The following is a 19,559-nucleotide window of genomic DNA, read 5'->3' on the forward strand; positions in this document are numbered from 1 at the left end:
GGGTCCCGATCTATTGACAAAGCGGCGCTGGCGGTGCCACCTCGTTAGCATTATAGAGCGGATTCCTCTCATGCTTTTTTTCATTCTGCAGCTTGGCTGCTGCTGTGTGAGACTGCGGAATATTTTACTGCCTTGTGGCTCGCATTCAATACGGCAAATAAAAAGGGGAAAAAAAAAAAAAAGCAAAGTTGACAAAAATCCTGTTTTTTTTTTTTTTCCCTTCTTACATGCATCTCTGTTTTTAACAGCCCTCCTGCTGTAACAAAACTGTTAATTAAACTGAAACTAAAATAAATTAAGCTCACCTAATATGACAGGCATTTGAAAGCAAAGCATCAGTGGAAGGGCTGGCAGGGTAGGAGCTGCTGCGTCTGTTCCTCGTGCCCCTTCTGCCTGCATTGGTGGCACTGTCAGGGTGCAGCATCCCAGGTGCTGTGTGTGTGTGTGGCAAAAAAAAGAGATTTTTGACTTCCATGTCAGACAGAGCATAGTGTAAGAGGCTCCATCAGCCAGGCCGTGGCCTGTCGAGACCAGAAATACAGCTACAATATTTGTATTATTTATATTTTTAATAATAATAGTTTTAAGTTACTCTAAAAACTTAATGTGTGATTGCCCAGTGTTTCTTATCTCCCTTCAAGTTTAGCTGAGGTTGTTGATTATTCCAGAAAAGCCCCACCAACAACAGCGCTACACCCTCAGCTTGCCTTCCAAACCTGTGGGGGCTGCAGCTGCCTGATGAGCAGGGCTGCAGCCTGGCCATGCACCCATAAATTAAAGAAAGGGCCAGGCTGGCCGAGGCACAGCGCTGGCTTTGATGTGCAGTAATGAAGCTCGCTTTTAATTCGGGCTGTAACTTCCACGCCGCCGCAGAAGCGGGAGCTGGGAGAAGCCGCATGCATAATCAGGGGTGAAAGCAAGGATGCGGCTGCGATGTGTCTGATGTTGGATGAGAGGCAAGATAGCCTTTAATCATTTTGTTTTCAAAGAAGCTTTAGAGAGCTCTTTGAAGATGAGGCTTTCTTTGAGGGCTGCTTCTGGAAAAGAGGAGGCAGCGATAGACGGCACGCGCGCCCACCTGCCCGCTGGGTTAACCTGGGCACGGGACACACCTGGGCATCCCTGCCCTGCACGGCTGGCACAGAGAGCCTCTGCAAAACCAGGGCTGCATGTGCTGGTGGCACCCTGATGGAGCAGGAACGCCTCTGTTCTGAGCTGTTAGAACAGGGTGTCCGGCCTCCCTTCATTAATTATAATATTTTTGTAATGATAATGTTCTGTAAATCATGTCGTATTATCTTTGGATGAAAGGGACTGATAATGAACGTCTGATCAGGCTTTAAGGAGAGGCACCATAGTGGTGAGGTGTCCTGTAATGCAGCATTTGGGGTGGGAAAGGAAGGGTGAGGTGTGTGTCACACAGGCCTCCACAACGCCCCAGCACTGCAGGCAGTCAGGATGGTTGCTGCAGGTGAATTCCTTGTGGGCTGGGATCCAGCCCAGCATCCCAAGGCACGAAGGTGTTGTACACATCTGACCACCCCTGGCTGGGGAGGGTGAGAGGCTCTGCTAACAGCATGCTTGGCTTTATTTTGAGGACTGAGGTCGGGATGCTCTTGTGATAAATGCATCACGCACAAAATAAGAACACGGTTTCTTGCTCCAGGAATGTTACAGGCTGTTCCTTAGGGAATGGGTGTGCCAACAGTCCTATTTTTAACTCTTAATTTTACCTTTTATACCTTTCAGTGTGGCTTGTGGTAAAACAACAGCCAGGAAGTAATTGTAGGCTGTTGGGCCATGTGTGTTGCTCCAAAGCCATCACACTGAGTGTGGAATACTGGTATTTTCAGTGTTTTTGCACATTTGGTCATTTAGTGTGGTTTTTAAAGTAGATGAATGCTGGTGGTTGAGGTTACTTGCAGTTGTCATTGTGCCATGCAGAGAAAGCCTGTGAAACAGCCCAGACAGATGAATTACTGCCCTCCCCAAGCACTGAGTCTGTCTCCATGGGCATCACAGGCACCTTGCTCTGTGCCCAGGGCTGCTGAAGCGTGCACTGAGAGCAGGACAAACAACACCACATTTTCACCCCTGTGTGTGACTCCAGGTGGAGGAGCTGGGCTCTGCCTGGGTGCATGGCACAATCCTCACAGCCATGGCTTTGCCCATGTGCCCAGCCCACCTCCCTGCATCCTCTGTTCATCTGCACAGACATTGCCACGTCTCGAGTTCTGGTCAGCATGAGGGTCTAACAAACACACATTTTCCAGACCCTTCAGAAAAGTCCACATCTCCAAATTTGCTGTGTTTTGTAGTTTCTGCAAATGTCTTTGGTAGAAATCTCCGTTCCTGTACGTACAACCCCAAGGCACTGTTACTGTCACACTGTGTGTCCATGCCAGCGTGCTGAAGGTTAAGTTTGAAAGACCAAAAGAGGTGGCACCTGCCCCATGTGTTAAAAGGAAAATCCCTTTCTCCTCTCTGCCCTCCTGTCTGCATCAGGTATTTGAACACTGGCCTTGCTGGGGAGGTGTGAGGCTTTGTGCCAGCCCTGCAGCTGGGGATGCAGCTAATGACACCTGGCAAATGCTGTTTGGGGATTAAATGTGCCACTGCTCTGTGAAAGGCAGGCTCATAACGTTGGGAAGTTTGGAGACAGTGTGTCGGACTCCTGTTTTCCCTCCTAAGTGATGCTGTGCTATTTTTGTCCAGGCCAAACTTTGCCTTTTTTAATTAGGTTTATCGCTATAGCTCCATGGCAATGTGTATGTGCTAATGTTGGATTTTTGTATCTAATGTAAGTGATTGAAATAAACAATCCAGACCTGATAGTCCCAGTGGGGGGACTGACACTGACATTTGGAACTGGCTCAAAATACGTGGTTTTGATGCTTGTTAGACTCCAACTCTTTCTCAGGAAGCACAAAGGGAGGGTGTCTGCAGGGTAGGGCTGCGTTTGCCTCTTTCAGCCTGATGCTCAAGCTGCTGCTGAAGTGCTCCTCCTGCAGAGGAGCTTGCTGCCATGGCTCTGGCAGGCTCAGCAACGGAGGGGTCTGAGGAGGGACAGTGTAATGCCACTTGGGCATGAGTTACAGAGCTTGCAGAGTCTCCCTAGAGGGGGTCCTGTGCCACCAAACCTGTGCTGTGCAGAGCTGCTGTGCCTGGCCTGTGCCCCTTGTCAGACCACCCTGGCTGAGCTGAATGTGGGACACAAAACCCACAAGGACTGGGACAGGGAGGAGCAGTACCCTGCAGTGGGTTTGAGCCTGGAAACGTCCCTGTGGTGCAGCCAGCCAGGTCACATCTGCTCTCAGCCTCTGCTGTGCACTCCTGCCCCACTCCATCACCCTTCCAATCTGAAAACAAGGATCCAGTATTGGAGCTGGGCTGAGGGCTGAGGAGCAGGGGGTGGCTGCATGGCCCCCTCTCCTTCTGCCTTGGCCCAGCCTACAGTTCCAGGGAGCAGAAGGTCCCTGCAGGGCCAGCACCCCAGTGCCAGAGAGCTGCCCTGTGCCATCCTCTGCCCCTCTGCCTGTGCAAGCACCACTCCCACTCCCATCAATCAGCACAGACCAGGTGTCTGGAGGCATCTCTTGCCAATCACCTTTTATTACCTTTAAAAAGCCAAGAAACCCAGAACAAGACAAAAACTGAGACCGTGTGAACATCATGCAATGGATTCACTTTAAAGCAGGCTGGGGTAGGGAGGGGAAGACCAAAGTCATGTTAGAGGAGCAGTACTGCTGCACCCGTGTGTGACGGCCAGGCCGGGTGGGCTGTCACTGCTGGGCTTGGTGGTGGCTGCTGTGAGTGACCAGATGGATGCTGAAGCAGGAAATGGAAACGCACTCATGAGACATCATCCCTGGTAAGCCCAGGTCTGACTCTGACGTGGTGATGGCACTGAGAAATAAATGCTCCTAACTCTTGTCTTGGGCACGTTCTGCCTGGGCAAAGTCTCTCTGGAGAGGAGCAGCACAGTGACTGCTCTTACAGGGCTCCTTAGCTCAGTTCTGCTACTCAGCTCAGGCACTCAGTGCAGAGGATGTTATCCAGCAGCAGTGATGTTACCCCACTCTGCCCTGCAGTCTCACTCTGCTGTACTCAAAATTCACAGCACAAACCAGAGCAGAATTACCTTCTGGAAAGGATGTGCTTTGGAGAGTTTCAGCTATCACAGAAATAACTTTGCATCTTGTCCATCATGTGGATGTGACAAAACACATGCCCTTATTTTCCTGAGGTATAGCCAACATTTGGGTTCATTACATTTAATGGAGTAGGGTCACCCATAAAGTTATTCATAAGGTATTTTCTGAGTGTTTTTCACCTTCTCTTTGAAAAAATAAATTATATCAGCATGTTCACGAGGTGCAAATGGGACTGGCATTTCAGCTGTTATTATGTTATTAACTTTTTTAACCTAATAATTTTCAATCAAGAGTGAGAAGCAATTTTCACTCACTCCAGTGACCAGAGCTGGAGATTCTGCCAAGTGTTCTTGTAGGGTTCACCTTGACAGACACCTAATTCCATCCCAAATGGAAACGTTACCCCCGACACTCTCATTGCGGTTACCGAGAATTTCCATTTCCCCTTCGGTTAGGATTTAATTTAGAAGGCAAAGACTTCCTAAGCTATGGGAGAGTAAAGATAGATGGCATGGGAGAAGAAGGCTGATGAAATGTAGTTGACTCCGGATCTGAAATATTTTATCCCTCCTCAATGTAGGTTAAATTATTCTTCACCTTTCCCACATCCATAATTGTCGCTGATCTTGGACCAACTCAAAACCCTACTACTGAGTTCAGTAGACTCAAAATTGCCACTAGAACTGGAAAAAGAAAAAAAAAGAGACTTGTTAGTGTCCATACACAATATCCCAAGACTATACACAGCTATGAGATACAGCAAATTTAAGAAAGGCAATTTTTTTCTCATCACTGAGTATTTATTATATATAACAAATACATGAAAAAGAAAAAACTATATTGTGTGATATAAATAGTTTATTTACATTACAGAAAAACATCAAGACAATGTATACTATTTCAAATATATCCATACATAATCAAATATAGCTGTAGTACATGTTCTCATTGGTGTAGATTACCACAAATGCAAGGCAACATGTGTAGATCTTGTCTTAATCTTTTGTCTATAATACTGTATTTTGTAGTCCAAGCTCTCTGCAGTTAGTTTTGCCATTGTGGAAACATGCGCTCTTTAAATTAACCTTGTCGATGCTCTTGTTGTGTTGTCTGAACTGTAGTGCCCTGTGTTTTGCTTCTGTCTGTGGATTCTGTTGCTCCTGGGACATTTCCTGGAAAAGAGAGTTGTGAGAATACACAGCTCTTAGCAACACATCTGCTCCAGAGGTGGCGGGGGCAGCAGGGACGCGAGGGCAAGAGCGGCATCCTCCAGCCCTCAATGTGCTTCCTCCTCAGTGAAATGAAACTAGCTGCCACAAAAAACCCCCACCACAATCCCCAAACACATACTGTGAACAAAATTATGGCAAGGGAGATGTTTGGATTCCTGAACCCTGGACACTCCTGCTGCATTGCAATGATCCCAAGAGTACCGCGTTGTTCAGCTTTAAATAATGGGTTTATTTTGGGCGAGGTGCAGATGGAAGATCCATGGTCCATGGATCCATGGCAAAGATGGTCCCATGCTCACCTGGCCAGCATCCCAGGTCTGTGAAGTGCCTACACAGTGGCTGCAGGGCCTGCCTTTCCAAGCAGCCCCCCTGAGTGTCCCTGGCAATGCTCCATGCTCAGCCCATGAGCCAACAGCCACTGCACTTACAGGTGCCTGCACCGTGCCACGGCTGCTTGGCTGGCTGTGGAAAGCACTTGTGCTGGAAAGCCCCAAGTCTGAAATTCCTTTGGACAGCTGCAGAGGCAAACCCCTCGTGTCTCAGGACCTCCAGTGTTCCTCAGCAAGGGCATGTTTCAACCTTTCACCTGCTGTGGGGATGCTACATTTCTCCCTAATGGAAAGCCAATGGTGTGTTTCTGGTTTTCTTTTATGGAAAGGCACCCTCAGGCAGAAAGCATGGAGAAGTTTAATCCCAGGTGGAGGCCACAGGATGTTCTAATCAGCTGAAAGCCAAAGGTGGTTATGGTAAAAACTGTGGGCAGCTGCACAACAGAGACTGAAACACTCTTGGGGTGCCACAAGAAGAGGCCCCACAAGACTCCAGATGACACTGGCATGGAAAAAAATTCTCTTTGTATGGGGCTGACTTGTTCTTCTGTTATAGGAGGGCTTTCAGCAGCATTAGGTAAAACCCTATGGGTTATGCACTTGGGAGAGCCCACCTCAGTGCAGTGAGAGCTTAAAGCACTTGCCTGCAGCTCTGTGACAATAACTAAGAGCAGAACAGAAATAAAAAAGGTCATTTTTTCCCCCCTGTTGAATGGAATGATGTTATAGTTTTGTGACGTCAACTGAAAGGCTAAACAGGAGCATAAGAACTTAGGAAACATTTTTAAAAATGCTGGAATACAATTATGTAAGTGTCTAGCAAAATATGGGTCAGACTGTCCTGACTTGCTTCACTTCTAAGCCACCAGGACCACCCCCTCATGAGAAGCTGTATGGCTGTGGGCTATATTTTGCCTGGTTCCTTCCTGGGAAGCAGTGAAGTAGGCTGCTCTCATTGCTCCAGGAAAAACCAGGCTGCCTCTCCTGCGCTCTCGGGGGTCAGGGCAGAGCTTTCATTCCGGAACTGAGGCAGACTTCAGCCGGTCTGGGATCTCATGACAGACTCATTATTCACTGTGAGCTCCCTGGAAAGGCCATCAGCCTTTGGGAGTGAGGCAGGGAGCTGCTGTTGGCAAGCACAGGCTGGTTCCCTGAGCATCCCCTGGCCACTGTCCCTGCGCAGCCCCTCCTGCCCAGCCAGGCCTCCTGGGGCTCTGCAGGGACACTTCCACGGGCTGAGACAGCCCCAACAGCACCCAGAGCTCCTCCCTGAGCCCCCAGCATCTGGATTTACAGCCCTGCTTTGCCCCAGCACTCTGCCATTTAATGTAGGGTTAGGGAACCAGGGCACAGTGGGCACAACCAGACTGATTTTCTATGAAATGTGGAGTGGCCAGGGGGCTGGGGGATGATGAGGATGGTCAGCAATCCCAGGGGATGCAGCTGTGCATGGTGGATACCAACTGCTCCAGCTAGAAGCAAGGAGATGAACATCTCATGGGCACTTTCCCCAGACCAACACTGACAGTATCTATATCGTTGCTTCAAGCTCGAGAGAAATCAATTCAAATGTAGAGATTACTCCAATTAAGATGATGAAAAAGCATCTTTGAACCCAAAATGCCCATGTTTCAATTGTGCATTACCCATGGCTGGGAGCTTGGGAAGGCCCCAGGCTGCTTACACACAATGCTACAGCATTTACAGGTGGGTTGTGTCTGAAGTGCAGCAGGGGTTCTTAAGGGGAACACTGGTGTTTAACCAGCTTTTGAGACTTAATCATCTGCTAAAACCGAGTGATAGGTTTTCCTTGGTTCTTAACTCTTTAATCAAAAGTCCTTTGTAGTGCACTGTGTGGGGGGTACATTCATTTATGAGCACAGCAGTTCCATCGATGTAAACCAAGTACTGGAGCACAGGCTGCCCTCCCGCCCGCCACTGAAGCTTTGCTCCTGAGCTCGAGTTACTCACAATGTGATTCATAGCAGGTAAAACACGTTATGCATTCATTTTTAATCAAGTTATTTCTTCACATAAATAAGCTGCTGTGACTAAACATTAGGGAAGCACTAAAAATGCAAAGCTGTAAAGAAAACTGCTGAGAATCATTATGACACTAGGCCATACCTATATTATTTGCCATCCTCCTTCACTTTAATCACTGCTTCTTATTTTGCTTTATCTCTAAGCTAAAAGTCCTTGGGCAGACTGTGCCTTGCTGTGCCTCTTGGCCTTTGGTTCCCTACTCTTCCACTTCAGAAACTTATTCCCACTGCTGGCACTAGTGATGAGTAGCCAAGCACCAAGTCACTTAAACCCCAGTTATCATCACTTCTGTGGTTGCATTTTCAGCTGAGTCCATCCTCTGACTCTGCTGGTTGTGTGGCTACAGAAATGGTAATGCCAACTTGGAGGGCCAAGTGCCCAGGAGGCAGAGGAAGGGGCAGGGGCAAACCTCAGCTGTCAGCATCCTGTTTATTCAGATTAAAGTGTCTGTGCAACAATAGCCCCAAAAATAGCCAGGACTTGCTGAGAGCCTTCCAGCAACGGAGGACACCCCCAGAGATTTGCACCACTGTACAGGTAAAATTTTAAGAGCAACACCAGTAATGATAGCTGGAAGATTACAGTGGTAGTTTTGAGAGGCTCACATGGATGCAGTGCACCAAACTCGCTTGTTAATTAATTAGCTGAAGTTGCACTGAAATGAGCAGCAAAGAATTTGGCTGCAATGCCCTCTGAGTGAAGTTTCCCTTCTTTCTCCCAGGAGCCTGGCAAGGTGGTTTCAGTACTTTCAAGAATTCAGGGTGTGGAGTTCAAACCAGGACAGTCAGGTTCTCCAAAGCAGAGAACTTCAAAAACTCAATTGCTCATGCATATGCTGCCACAACGCTCTCTTGTCACGTGCATTTCTCTTAGGCCACTTAAGAGCACAGTTCTGCAAATGTATCTCAAATCATTATGCTGGGATGGAGCATGCTCTGCAGTAATTACATGCATTACAGAAAAGAGTCAAAAGATCATAAATTGACTTGGTTACAAAGTGTGGGGGGAAAGGTACTGTCTCTGTATGAAAACAGTGTGACAGATAATTTGCATTACAGTACCAGATCACTCAGAGCTCCCTGTCTTCATTCTTCAATATGAAGTACTTTGCTCACTGCATCAAGGTGACAAAACTAGACTCACTTGACAAAACAATGCACATTTATTCCATTATCAGTTAATACACTCTCACTACACGCTGTATTTTTGGTTGTTTGAATTACCTCTGTGAACACCACCTCCTGTAATCTACTGCCTCATTTGGTAGTTGCCATTCAGGTGATGAACTCTGGCTAAAAAAGGTTTTGTTTTGTGCCTTTAGGCCAGAGAAGGATTTATGAATTTTTTTTATTATTTTCTTGGAACAAATGCTCTACACTTGTCTTCCAGCCAGGTAGCGCAACATGGGGACTGAAATAGAGATTTTATTATATATGGAGGTATGATACCTGACATTTTTTTTAATTTTAAAAAGAAAATAATTTTTAAAAGAGGGAATTTATCAGTGCTGCTAGCTGAATTACTTTAACCTTGTGATTTCCAGGAGAAGCCTGTAGATGTTTGACCTTCAGAACTTACCCCAAGCCCTCCCAGAGACAGTAACACAGTCAAGTGGGGGAGTAGAGCAGCACATGGAGGGGAAGGATTGCATTTACCCCTCTCATTCTGAACTACCCTGGGGCTTTTTCCATTCACACAACCCTCTGCTCCTCACTAAAGAAAAAACCCTGAGTACATCATATATGGAAGACCCTAAAACATGTGCAGTGCCTTTGAACATGCACTCAAGCCTAATGAAATCATTTAATCAGTGGGGCTGCAAACAGGCTTAAAAGTCTGTATGCTTTGCCTGATTAGGACTAAGGGAATGGGCCCTTAAGGAAACCAGATGGAGATATGATTAGTTTTATTAAGTGTTGATCCAGCTGCTGTATTTATATTTCCCCTGTTTGTATGAGCAATATTTGTCCAAGCATCTGAATACAAAATAGAGAACTTCACTTGCTGTAGGCACCGTTGCTACCTAAGTTTGATTAAGATGGAAGTAAAAAATCAGTCATAATAATGAAGGAGCATTTGCTGGCTGGACCAGATGATATCTTCTGTTTGTTGGTGAATTAAATAGCATTTGTTATCAGTAGTGTCACTGCAGAAATCAGTATAATCAGCGCACATTGCAGGAAAAACAAATGTATTTTCTCTTTCTACTGTAAAATACCAGAGATACTGACCTTGTAATACAAAGGACTACAACACAGATGATAGCAATCTGGATGGTTCCAATCACAGCTGCTATTAAGACATACTGAAATCGTACTGGACCTGGAACCACATATAAAACGCTGTAGTCCTTTTTTTCACAGTGTTGTCCAGTATAGCCGGCATCGCATCTGAAATAAAACATGTTTGTTCCTCATTATACCTGCTGCTTTCAAAGAATACTGGAAAAATTGTATGTGGAAAAAAAAATTAGTGGCTGAAGCATAAGCTTATATGTTGGTTTGTTTTTTTTTGCAGAATGGACTCCCACAGAGAGAGTATCAGTGAGTGCTCAACCTCTCAGAGGGAAGACTTGTGGTCCTCAGTGTCACCAAGGTCTGTGAGAGTGAACAACACTGTGAGAGTGCCAGGAGGGGCCCAGGGGACCAAGACATGACTGGCTTCAAGTGGAACTACTTGCACGTTGTGATGAGAACCCATTTAGTTCCTTGCACAACATACTTTAGATTTCTCCTTTTCTTTGGGGAGATGGGGGAGGGTGAAAAGCCATCGAGCTGTGGTTCCTTATGCAGATTACCCCTAAGGAGGTGATAAGCAATCATCCAGGCTCCATATGAAATGTGATTAGATGTTCCTGAAAGCGGATACATCATTTACATTTCGTCTGGTTGCTATAAAAAACCCCTTTATTGATGCTGCAGCCATCCACCTCGATGCTGCCTGCTGCACTGCTCACCAGCTCACCTCCTGCAGCCTGCCATCTCCACTCTGCTCTGTGATTTTGCTTTTACAGTTCTAGCTCTTGCCCTGTTTCCCCTTAATTGCCCAAGCAAGATGTGAAAATCCAGGTCAATGGCAGCAGCAACTGTCAGGGACTGAGACAGATGGCTTGGGCTCCTCTCAGGTGTGTTAGTGGAGCACTAACCCTGATGGGTTAAGCCTTGTGCTTCCTTGCTTTTCCTCCCCTGCCTTCCCACAGCTGCCAGCACCTTGAGGAAATGACATTTTTCAGCTGAATGGAGCACCTAAAACGCAGAAGCTGCAAAGAGCAAAATGTGTCCTGGCTGTTTGTGTGAGCTGGGAGAAGCTGGTTTGAGGTTCTGCCCCAGGGAGAGTCTGGCGTGTATCTTTGTGCTCCCATTCCAGTGTCCCAGGAAAATGGTGCTTCATGTGTAACAGTCCCTTTCCAGCCACCTGGCCACTGGGTGCACTTGAGAAGCAATATCTGCCCCTGTGCAGGGAGGCATTCACTGCAGGAGCACCACAGTGCTTCCACTATATTCCTCCTCCCTGCCCAAACCTCCTCCAAAATCCCCTCCTGCTGAAGCCAGCTGCCCCACGAGCACCACTCCTGCCCCAGCAGGGACACACACTGGTGGCACTCCTCTCCCTCAGGCTCAGGAGGGCCTCGTGAGGGCTGAGTGCTCTGTGAAGGGCTGTTAAAAACACATCTAAATATAACTGAAGGTTACTAGATGGCTTTACAGTCAATTAACATTGTTCATAACTCAATACACTTTTGGGACTTTGTTGAATAATTTAAGTCTGATGGATTTAGTAGCACAAAGGGCCATGGTTGCCATTATTTTCCATAGCTGATCCAGATTAAGTGTTTCTGTAAATCAGTATTTCCATGTGTGTAGCCTTCCCTTGCTGGTAGGAGAAGGGTTACCTGCAGGACGGTTCCAGCATGTTTGTGGAGTGCTCACACTTGCCATGCATGCAGAATCCATTGTAATGCTCTGGACAAGGGATGTAGATCCCTCTTGCACTTTCTTCCAGTTTATTTGCATTCTCTGTGAACACAGGTGAAGGAGAAAGTTAACCTGACCATGCAGGATAAGGTGAAGTGATGGAAAGAACTCAACATATGAGAGGAAGGGAAAGAAAAAAAAAGAGAGCAAGATGTGAAAGATGTTGTTCACACAAAGCAAGAGCAAGGGTTTGCCCCTTCAAACAGGTTGGCTGATTTTGTCCCTTCAAACAGGTTGGTGAGATTTGCAAGGGTTTATCTCACTCCTTTCTAATTCCTGTTAAGTTACAGCACGAGACACCTGAGAAAATAACGTGACTATTCAAAATCTGATGACAGAATAGCACATGGAAAATACCTGATTATTTCTGTTTTACTTTATAGACTGTCTCCTCAAATCGAGACAAGGTTGGGAAAGAGAATCTGGACATTTGCATGTAATACACATTATACATTTCTTAATTCCGGAGAACATGTACAGAAAGACCATTTTATGGCTGAAGCAGAGCAAGAGTCCAGAGCTGAAGTTTATCATCAGTGCTGCACACCCATGCCCTAAAGCCCAGTGGCCTCCTCCACATCCCACAGCATCCAGCACTTTAAACTACTCTGATATTCTGAGCCTACTTCTGCAGCACTTAAAGAGTCACTGAGACTGCAAATCCTGGGAAATCCCTTCATGCAGCCAGGAAAATGAAGGCTTCATTTAGTTTTGAAGCAACTATGTGTTCAACTTCACAGGCTGGAACACAGAGTGTCACCACCATGAACTCACATGAATTTTGTGGGCCATCAAGGTATTAATTAATCTGGGTAACTTTGCCAAATTCTTCCATTTAACCAATGCTAACATTCCTTTTTCTGTGATAGTGTCTTCTAGCCATGATTAATTAAAAACAGAAGAATAAATCTCATGATGGATGTCTGAGGAAATGTAGCTTGCACGCAAATAAGTTGAAGCCTTTTTATCTTCCAAAGGAAGTCCCTGAGTGTTATAAAACAATTGCAATTTGTGTTCTGCCTCCAAGCCAGTCATGCCAGCAGCAGGCATGCTTAGGTATTATCCCACCTCTGGGAAAAGTGTGTGCAGCAGATCCAGGATCCAGATTTTCATAATGAATTTCTTTTCTGTCGCTGCTGTCCAAGGAGAGTTGTAAGAGTCTCTAACCACTTGCACAAATAAAGTTGGTTATATTGTCCTTATGTGGAAACAGGCAAGGAGCAGCTCCCAGCAAATGCGAATGACAGGCAACCTCTGTGTCCCTGCTGACAGCATTAGCTTCTCTCTCATCCTTAGGATTTTCAGGGCCTCTGCACTCTGGACCATAAGTGCATCTCTTCAAATGCACATATGCTGAACACAAGCCCAGTTCTGTCCTGGAAATCCCCCCAGACAGAATAAATGTGTGTGATGTGTCAGCTATCAAGGGACTTGCCCATGGCACACACAGAGATCTCAATGTGCTCAGGGCTTGTGGGACTCCTTACCCATGTAATGATCACTTATGCACTGTGCCTGTTGGGTTCTGGGTGTGCTTGACCTCTGCTGTGGCCCACATTCAATCTATTTCTGTCCAGGAAACTGCAGCATGAACTATGGGATCCTTATTAATACACTTTTATTTTCCATGGTGGAAAACATAATGCCATTTCCTTCAAATCCTCCATTACTAGAGGAAGTTTGCTTCCTCTCTGAAGAAGACTGCTCTGTGTGCACATGCACATTTGTGTGTATCTCTGATTGTTCCTTCTCAGGTATTGAGGTACCTCTGCCACGTCTGTGCACCCCCACTCAGTGCACGAATCCCTCCTCTCTCAGATCAGCCAGCAGTGTGATTAAAATGGTATGAAATCCTTTGGTTTGATTTTTGTTTTTAAAAATCACTCCAAGATGGGAGGAAATTTTAACTTCCAGGACAGACTCACCTGGGACTTGAAAGGGGGACCAGGACCTATGTGGACGTGCAGATGCCCTCACTGTGTGTAGGCTGTAGGGCTGGCAATCATGAGGGCAGAAATCCACATGTTGTTTTCTTTAACAAGGTCTTTAGCACACTTTAAAGTAAATCCAGGATCATGCAGAACTTGTAATTACACCTCTAAACATAATGTTGTGATGGAAAAAACTTTACTGAATCTAAAATGAGATGGCTCAAGCTTTGCTAGCATTTGTAGGATAAACACTTCATAGGGTAAACACTTCATACAGGAACACTTGTCACCTGTCTCAGAAGAGCCCACAAAACTTAGACACAAATTATCTGTATCTCATTTTGACTGATGACTCCTCCAACAGAGTCAGGGATTTATATAAAGGCAGAGAGGGGGAAAAAACACATTTTTAGTTTACTTGACATACAGACCACAATAAAAACATCATTTCGTTCAGACTGAGAATTTTCCTGCCTCAAAACAGGTTATTTTTCTCACTACAAAATCCATCTTTTTGGAGCCAGTGTAGAGACCCAAACACCCAGGCATGCTCTAAAAGTCCCTTCATGTTAAAACTGACTGCTCCTATTTCTGGGAGGACCTGAGCACTTTTCAGCAATCCAGCTGTTGATGAGATACTAATTCTTATGAATGCATCACAGGGTTTACATCACCATGAACAAGAACTATAAACTGATTCTAAAAAGACAGGATATAAATAAAAACAATGCTGAGGTTATGAAGCAAACAAGAACTGTACATATTTAAAAAAATTAAACCTAAATTAAAGAAATTAAGACTTCTAGCCAAAAAACTTTGGATTATTTATAAATTCAGTATTGGATGCAATTTGTACAGTATCACTACAATAAGGAGCCCCTCTACCATCCCAACCTCACACCTACAAAGAGCTAAGCTAAATACAAACCCACTTTTTTTTTCCAAGCACAGCAGATCTGTATGCATAAAGCAGTAACACAGACCAATTTCAAAGTTACTCAGGTTTCAGTAAAGTTAAATTCAGTAGCTCCTCTTCACACACTACATTTGCTGCATTGTTATTGGCAACAACGTGGGCAAGTTTTATTTGTGCCAGAAGGACAGACTTGTACCTTTTTGTGATGGACAGGATTTGAGGCAGAAGCCAGCTGCAAAGACTAAAGATTGGACTCACTGGATCACTCTCTCCTACCTCTGGACAAAAGAAATTCCTGCCACATTTCTCAAAATGCTTGTCCTTTTTATTTCAAAAAAAGAAATACATCCTCCCCCTCCAGATCAATTGTACTCAAGAATCTTTTTCTTGAAGCACTTTTGTGATGGAAAAAGTCACTCTGATGAAGCCAACATCTTTTGCATTTCTGCAGCATTTTTTCATCTTTAGCCTAACATGACATTTCATATTGTTCCCATCCCTTGTTAGTGCCAGCACATGACATGATAGCCTATCAAATAAGACACACTAGTCAAAACACGTTATTTTTAAGTGCATGGGGGCCAGATGCTACTGTGTGTAGCTTCAAACAGCTTATCATCTCTCACTGGAGAAGTGTCCCAGCTGAACCCTTGCTCTCCAACCTCTCTGGATGGCAGGGAGATGCTGAGATGATGAGCTATTTCTCTGGGATAAACTGGATCCTAAAAAGATACCCAGTGTGGCTGACCACCCACTCAGTGATCTTGCTTTCCCTGATGGATTGTCTTCTGAAATGTTCAATAAATTATTTAAAGCTATCTTGTCTAAATTCCTTAATATCTGTGCCTGTTCCTGTCTTTCATCAAGACGGCGCAGAAAAATGATTTCCAATATATTTTGTATCATTTTAATTTTAATTTCTGGTTTAGCTATATGGCTTTCCTTCAGTCTTTGGAAGTTGGATGTACGCCACTCAGATTCCCAGGTAACTATTTCAGTGAAAGCTGAAATTCAAAAGCTGGAGCAGCCTGCCTGGTGGTAGGATGTGACTCTGCAAGTGGTGAAAACCAGGCAGCCACACTCTTCCCTGGGCAGCCCTCAATGGTCCCCAGCTCCCATCTGAGCTAGCATGGACCTTCTGTTCCACAACCAAACATGTGCACTGGTGCTGCTGACAAAGGAATAAATCCATTCGTGCCCTTGATGAGGATTATATGAAGTACTGTCTGGAGTGCCCAGAAAATTCTTTCCAGACACAAGGTCCTACAATCCACTTTAGAGAAATTAAAATAAAAATCTAGGCAAAAATAGGATTCTTGTATCCAAGAACTGACTGCCAGGCACTTAACAATTAGTTCTGCAGGGCTGATAAATCTGTCATTCTTCATGTGTGAATCAGTGAGACTTTCTAGGTGATTTCAAGCAAGCAAAGTAGAATATACACAGCCCATAAATTCTGATGTTAGCACTTTGGCTGATGTACAGGAGGTAATGTTGGAGCTTTGGAAATAATATGCCCATATGAGAAAATATTGGCTCACATACAATATTAACACCTAGTGTACAGTCATCCCTGGACCAAGGGAAGGCCTTAAAATACATAGAGACACATATATTTAATCAAAAAAGGGATGAGACAGTGAATGATGTGCAGCAGAAGCTATTTTGACACCTATCTCCTTGGAAAAAGTGGTTAAGGAGAATTGACTTACATAATAATTTAATCTTTTAATACTGCTGAGGTCAGTCAAATTTGCAGACGGAAGCTCTTGCTGATATTGAAGTAGTGACTCCTTACACATCACCACATTATCAGAGGACACATGAAGGGAAAAAGGGATTTTTTGGGTCAAATGTATGCCTTTAACATTCTCAACCTCTTTTGGAAGCATATTCCCCTCATACCTGCCTGGCAGGTCCCAAAGAGATGCTGCAGAGCACAGCACTGGGAACCTTCTTAAGAAAGCTCTTCTGCTCTGCATGAAAGAGACTTTGTGTGCAATTCTTGTTTGAAATGAAAAAAAACATGCAGAGAATATCCACCTGTGGAGCAAAGGCAGGGATGCTCTGAATTTTGGGAAAGAGCTGCAGGTGATTGACTACAGGTGAGAATCTGAACCTGTGGATGAGCCTAGGCATATTTATGTTACTCATCTTCAGTCTTCACAGAGTCAGCAACTGCTGCTCTTTGGATGTTAAAGGGAACTTTCTCAGGCCAGGAACATCTGCAGGAACTTTTCTCAGGCCAGGAACATCAGAGGTCCAGGGGAAGGATGGTAACGGTGCTGCTCCCTCTGAAAGTGCAGAATTGCTTTAGCAGGTTTGCTGGTACTTCAATAGCATCCAACAGGAAGTGAGATCCCACAGCAGCTTGGGGATGAAGTCCTTAGGCAGGCTTTCATTTCTGCCTTGAAAAATCCCAGCTCAGAGCCAGCTCTGATGAAAGAACAGAGCTTTCTCCTGGGTCTTGGCTGGCCAGCCCCAAGGCACGTTGTCCTTGGCAAACCTGCCCTCTGCCAGCTGCTCAGGGCCAGCCCAGGGGGCACCTTCACCCCTCGCCTTCCCTTCTCCTGAAACCTGCCTTTACAATTCCAGAGTGCCTCTTCACAATGAAGGAAATGTGTGCAAGCAAGTCGCCTGAAAATCACTGTTTGGGTGGGCGTTGAGTGAGAATTCCGAAGGAAGTGCTTGCTGCTGCTCAAGAGGGAGCTCACCAGCCCACTCTCCCTGAGAGCAAGAGGAAAATGAGACACCAAATGTCAGCTGAAGACGTCTGGCACCACTATGTTGCAGCCTGAGCCTAAATTCCTCCTGCAGCCACTCCAAGTACAAACTTGAAGCTAGCTTTTCTACATAAACTGCAAAAAAAATACCCTTCCCATATTAGCTGCTTCACCAAGGGGAAAAAATGAAATGGAACATGGTGAAATAAATTACATTCACTTCTTTTCTCAGGCACAAAATAGGCTTGCTGAACACAGTAATTTATTAATTTTAAATGTCCCTATGCAAATCAGTTCCCTGGAATAAGATAAAATCCATTTTCCTTTTTAAAAATAATCTAGGGCTTTTTATGTTTGAGATGATGGCAAGATGTCCTAGTGCACTTTGAAAAAAAATATTGTGCTCTGTCTTTGCAGCAATGCATCGTAATTATTCAGCCTGCTGCCATAATTAATAATAGAAACCAATGAATTAAGACACTAATAATCCCCAGATGTTCAAATGGAGAACAGAATACTTTCAGCTTGTCAGCATATATATGGGGGCTATGCTATATATGTTAAAGCTGTTGCTGAACTTTGGAAATCAAGAAGCACTTTTATTTACAACATCTGTGAATGTATCTTCCTTCTTTGAGAAAAGTGATTGAAATCAAGCAACTTGTTAATCATTTTCCTGCATACATAACAAGAACATTTGTCTACTCAAAACTAAACCAGGACTGGTTTTTATTTTTTTTTTACCCTTGTTTTTCGCAGTGTCTGCTGTCCCCTTGAATTCACAGATGCCTTACCCTAGAGATTGTACAGGCCCCTAAACTCCAAGGCTCCTGCACGTAAAAGAAGGTTATACCAAGTAATTATTGCAATACAAGGTGCAATACAACCCAAAGTTGCACAGTGATGTGGGTATGTGGCAGCAAGCACCGCTCACACCTCTGAACGGGAACACCCAGCAATGTAAGCTATACTGGAAGAGAAAAAACACCACTTGGGCTAATGTGTTGCTCCAAAGCAGCATTTTCTGCATGCCCAGGTACTCACAGTAGGCTGAGCTCCTCCCTGGGGTGATTGTTTCATTCAGGGAGGCAAGGCAGGCTGCTGCTCACCTTGTCTGACCTCCTCTGCTTCCCTGCCACATTTCAGCCTCTCACCCTGACCAAGGCCACCCCGAAAGCAGCAGTCACTGCTTTTTGATGCTGCACTCCACCCTTGATTCCAGGACACCAGGAGGAGGCTGATCCCCTGAGCTCTCCCTCTCAATCCACACTTGATTCCAGGATGTTCAAGGGAGGCTGATGCACTGAGCTCTCCCTGCAGCAGCTCCACAGAGGACCACTGTGAGGTCCCCAGCTCTCCGTGTCATCTGTGTGTCATCTGTGTGTCACCTGTCCCCAAGCCATCTCCCCACATTTTTGTAGATGAAGTAAACAGAGCTCTTTAAGGCAGTCACTGCCAGGGCCAGTCTTGAGAGCTGCAATCATTGCTAGCTTGTGATTTAATGATGCAGGGCTGTATTGTGGGTTTATCAAAGCCCTAGGTAAAGGGGCCCAGTTTGTGCTGCCTTCTTTTGTGTCAGGATTGAATAAATCTGTGTTAACCCCATTCTTAGAATAGATTAAATCCCCCTTCGTGCTAACTCAGCTACTCTTTGTTTTTGGCAAGCTGCTGACGTTCCCTTCACTCAGATTTTCCTGCCTAAGAGAGATGCCACCAGCCCTGTGGGAGCAGCGTCCTCCCCCTTCAGAAACCAGCAGTGTAAAGAAATAAAGTTTATCTCCTTGCACATGATCTCCTTAGGCAGCTCATGACAGAGCCCTTAGAGGATGAGTTAACCTTATTATTATTGTAATTCTGTGTTGAAGAAGAGTTGGTGTCAGTTTAGAGATTTGTGAGGTTCCCTCCAATTAGGCTGCGTGCCTGAAGGCACAGGGGCGAGTGCTGGATCCATCACACGGCACTGCAGGAGCAGAGTGGGTGTCACCCTCTGTGAGAAATTCCTCCCAACAGCTGAGCCCACAGCTTGTTTTCTCTCCCATCCACCTCTCCTCCAGCTACTCATTAGAGCCACTTTTGGAGGGGGTAAAATATGGGCAGGAACAACCAGATCAGGGCTCCTCTCTATGTCCTCTCTGAAGAAGTCTGAGAGTTTCAATTCACTGCTTAATACCAGATTAAACAGAGATGGAAACACCATCCCAGTATGTGGATGTTAGCAGCAGAAGATGCTTCTTTCAATCAAATTGTGTCTCCT

The 19,559-nt window shown here is 45.3% G+C and overlaps 1 protein-coding gene across 1 annotated transcript in view; it reads right to left on the minus strand.

Moving 5' to 3' along the window:
- Positions 1 to 3,580: 3,580 nt before the first annotated feature.
- TMEFF2 (transmembrane protein with EGF like and two follistatin like domains 2) overlaps positions 3,581 to 19,559 on the minus strand; it is a 125,409-nt gene continuing 109,430 nt past the window's right edge. The window contains exons 8-11 of the mRNA XM_058027435.1: positions 11,654 to 11,777; positions 9,993 to 10,151; positions 5,240 to 5,326; positions 3,581 to 4,837 (exon numbers count right to left, since the gene is read on the minus strand). Of these exons, the coding sequence (XP_057883418.1) occupies positions 4,741 to 4,837; positions 5,240 to 5,326; positions 9,993 to 10,151; positions 11,654 to 11,777 (467 nt within the window). The 3' untranslated portion in view covers positions 3,581 to 4,740. The remainder of the gene's footprint in view (positions 4,838 to 5,239; positions 5,327 to 9,992; positions 10,152 to 11,653; positions 11,778 to 19,559) is intronic.

This window comes from Melospiza georgiana, chromosome 7 (assembly GCF_028018845.1).
Source record: "Melospiza georgiana isolate bMelGeo1 chromosome 7, bMelGeo1.pri, whole genome shotgun sequence".
Classification (NCBI taxonomy): domain Eukaryota; kingdom Metazoa; phylum Chordata; class Aves; order Passeriformes; family Passerellidae; genus Melospiza; species Melospiza georgiana.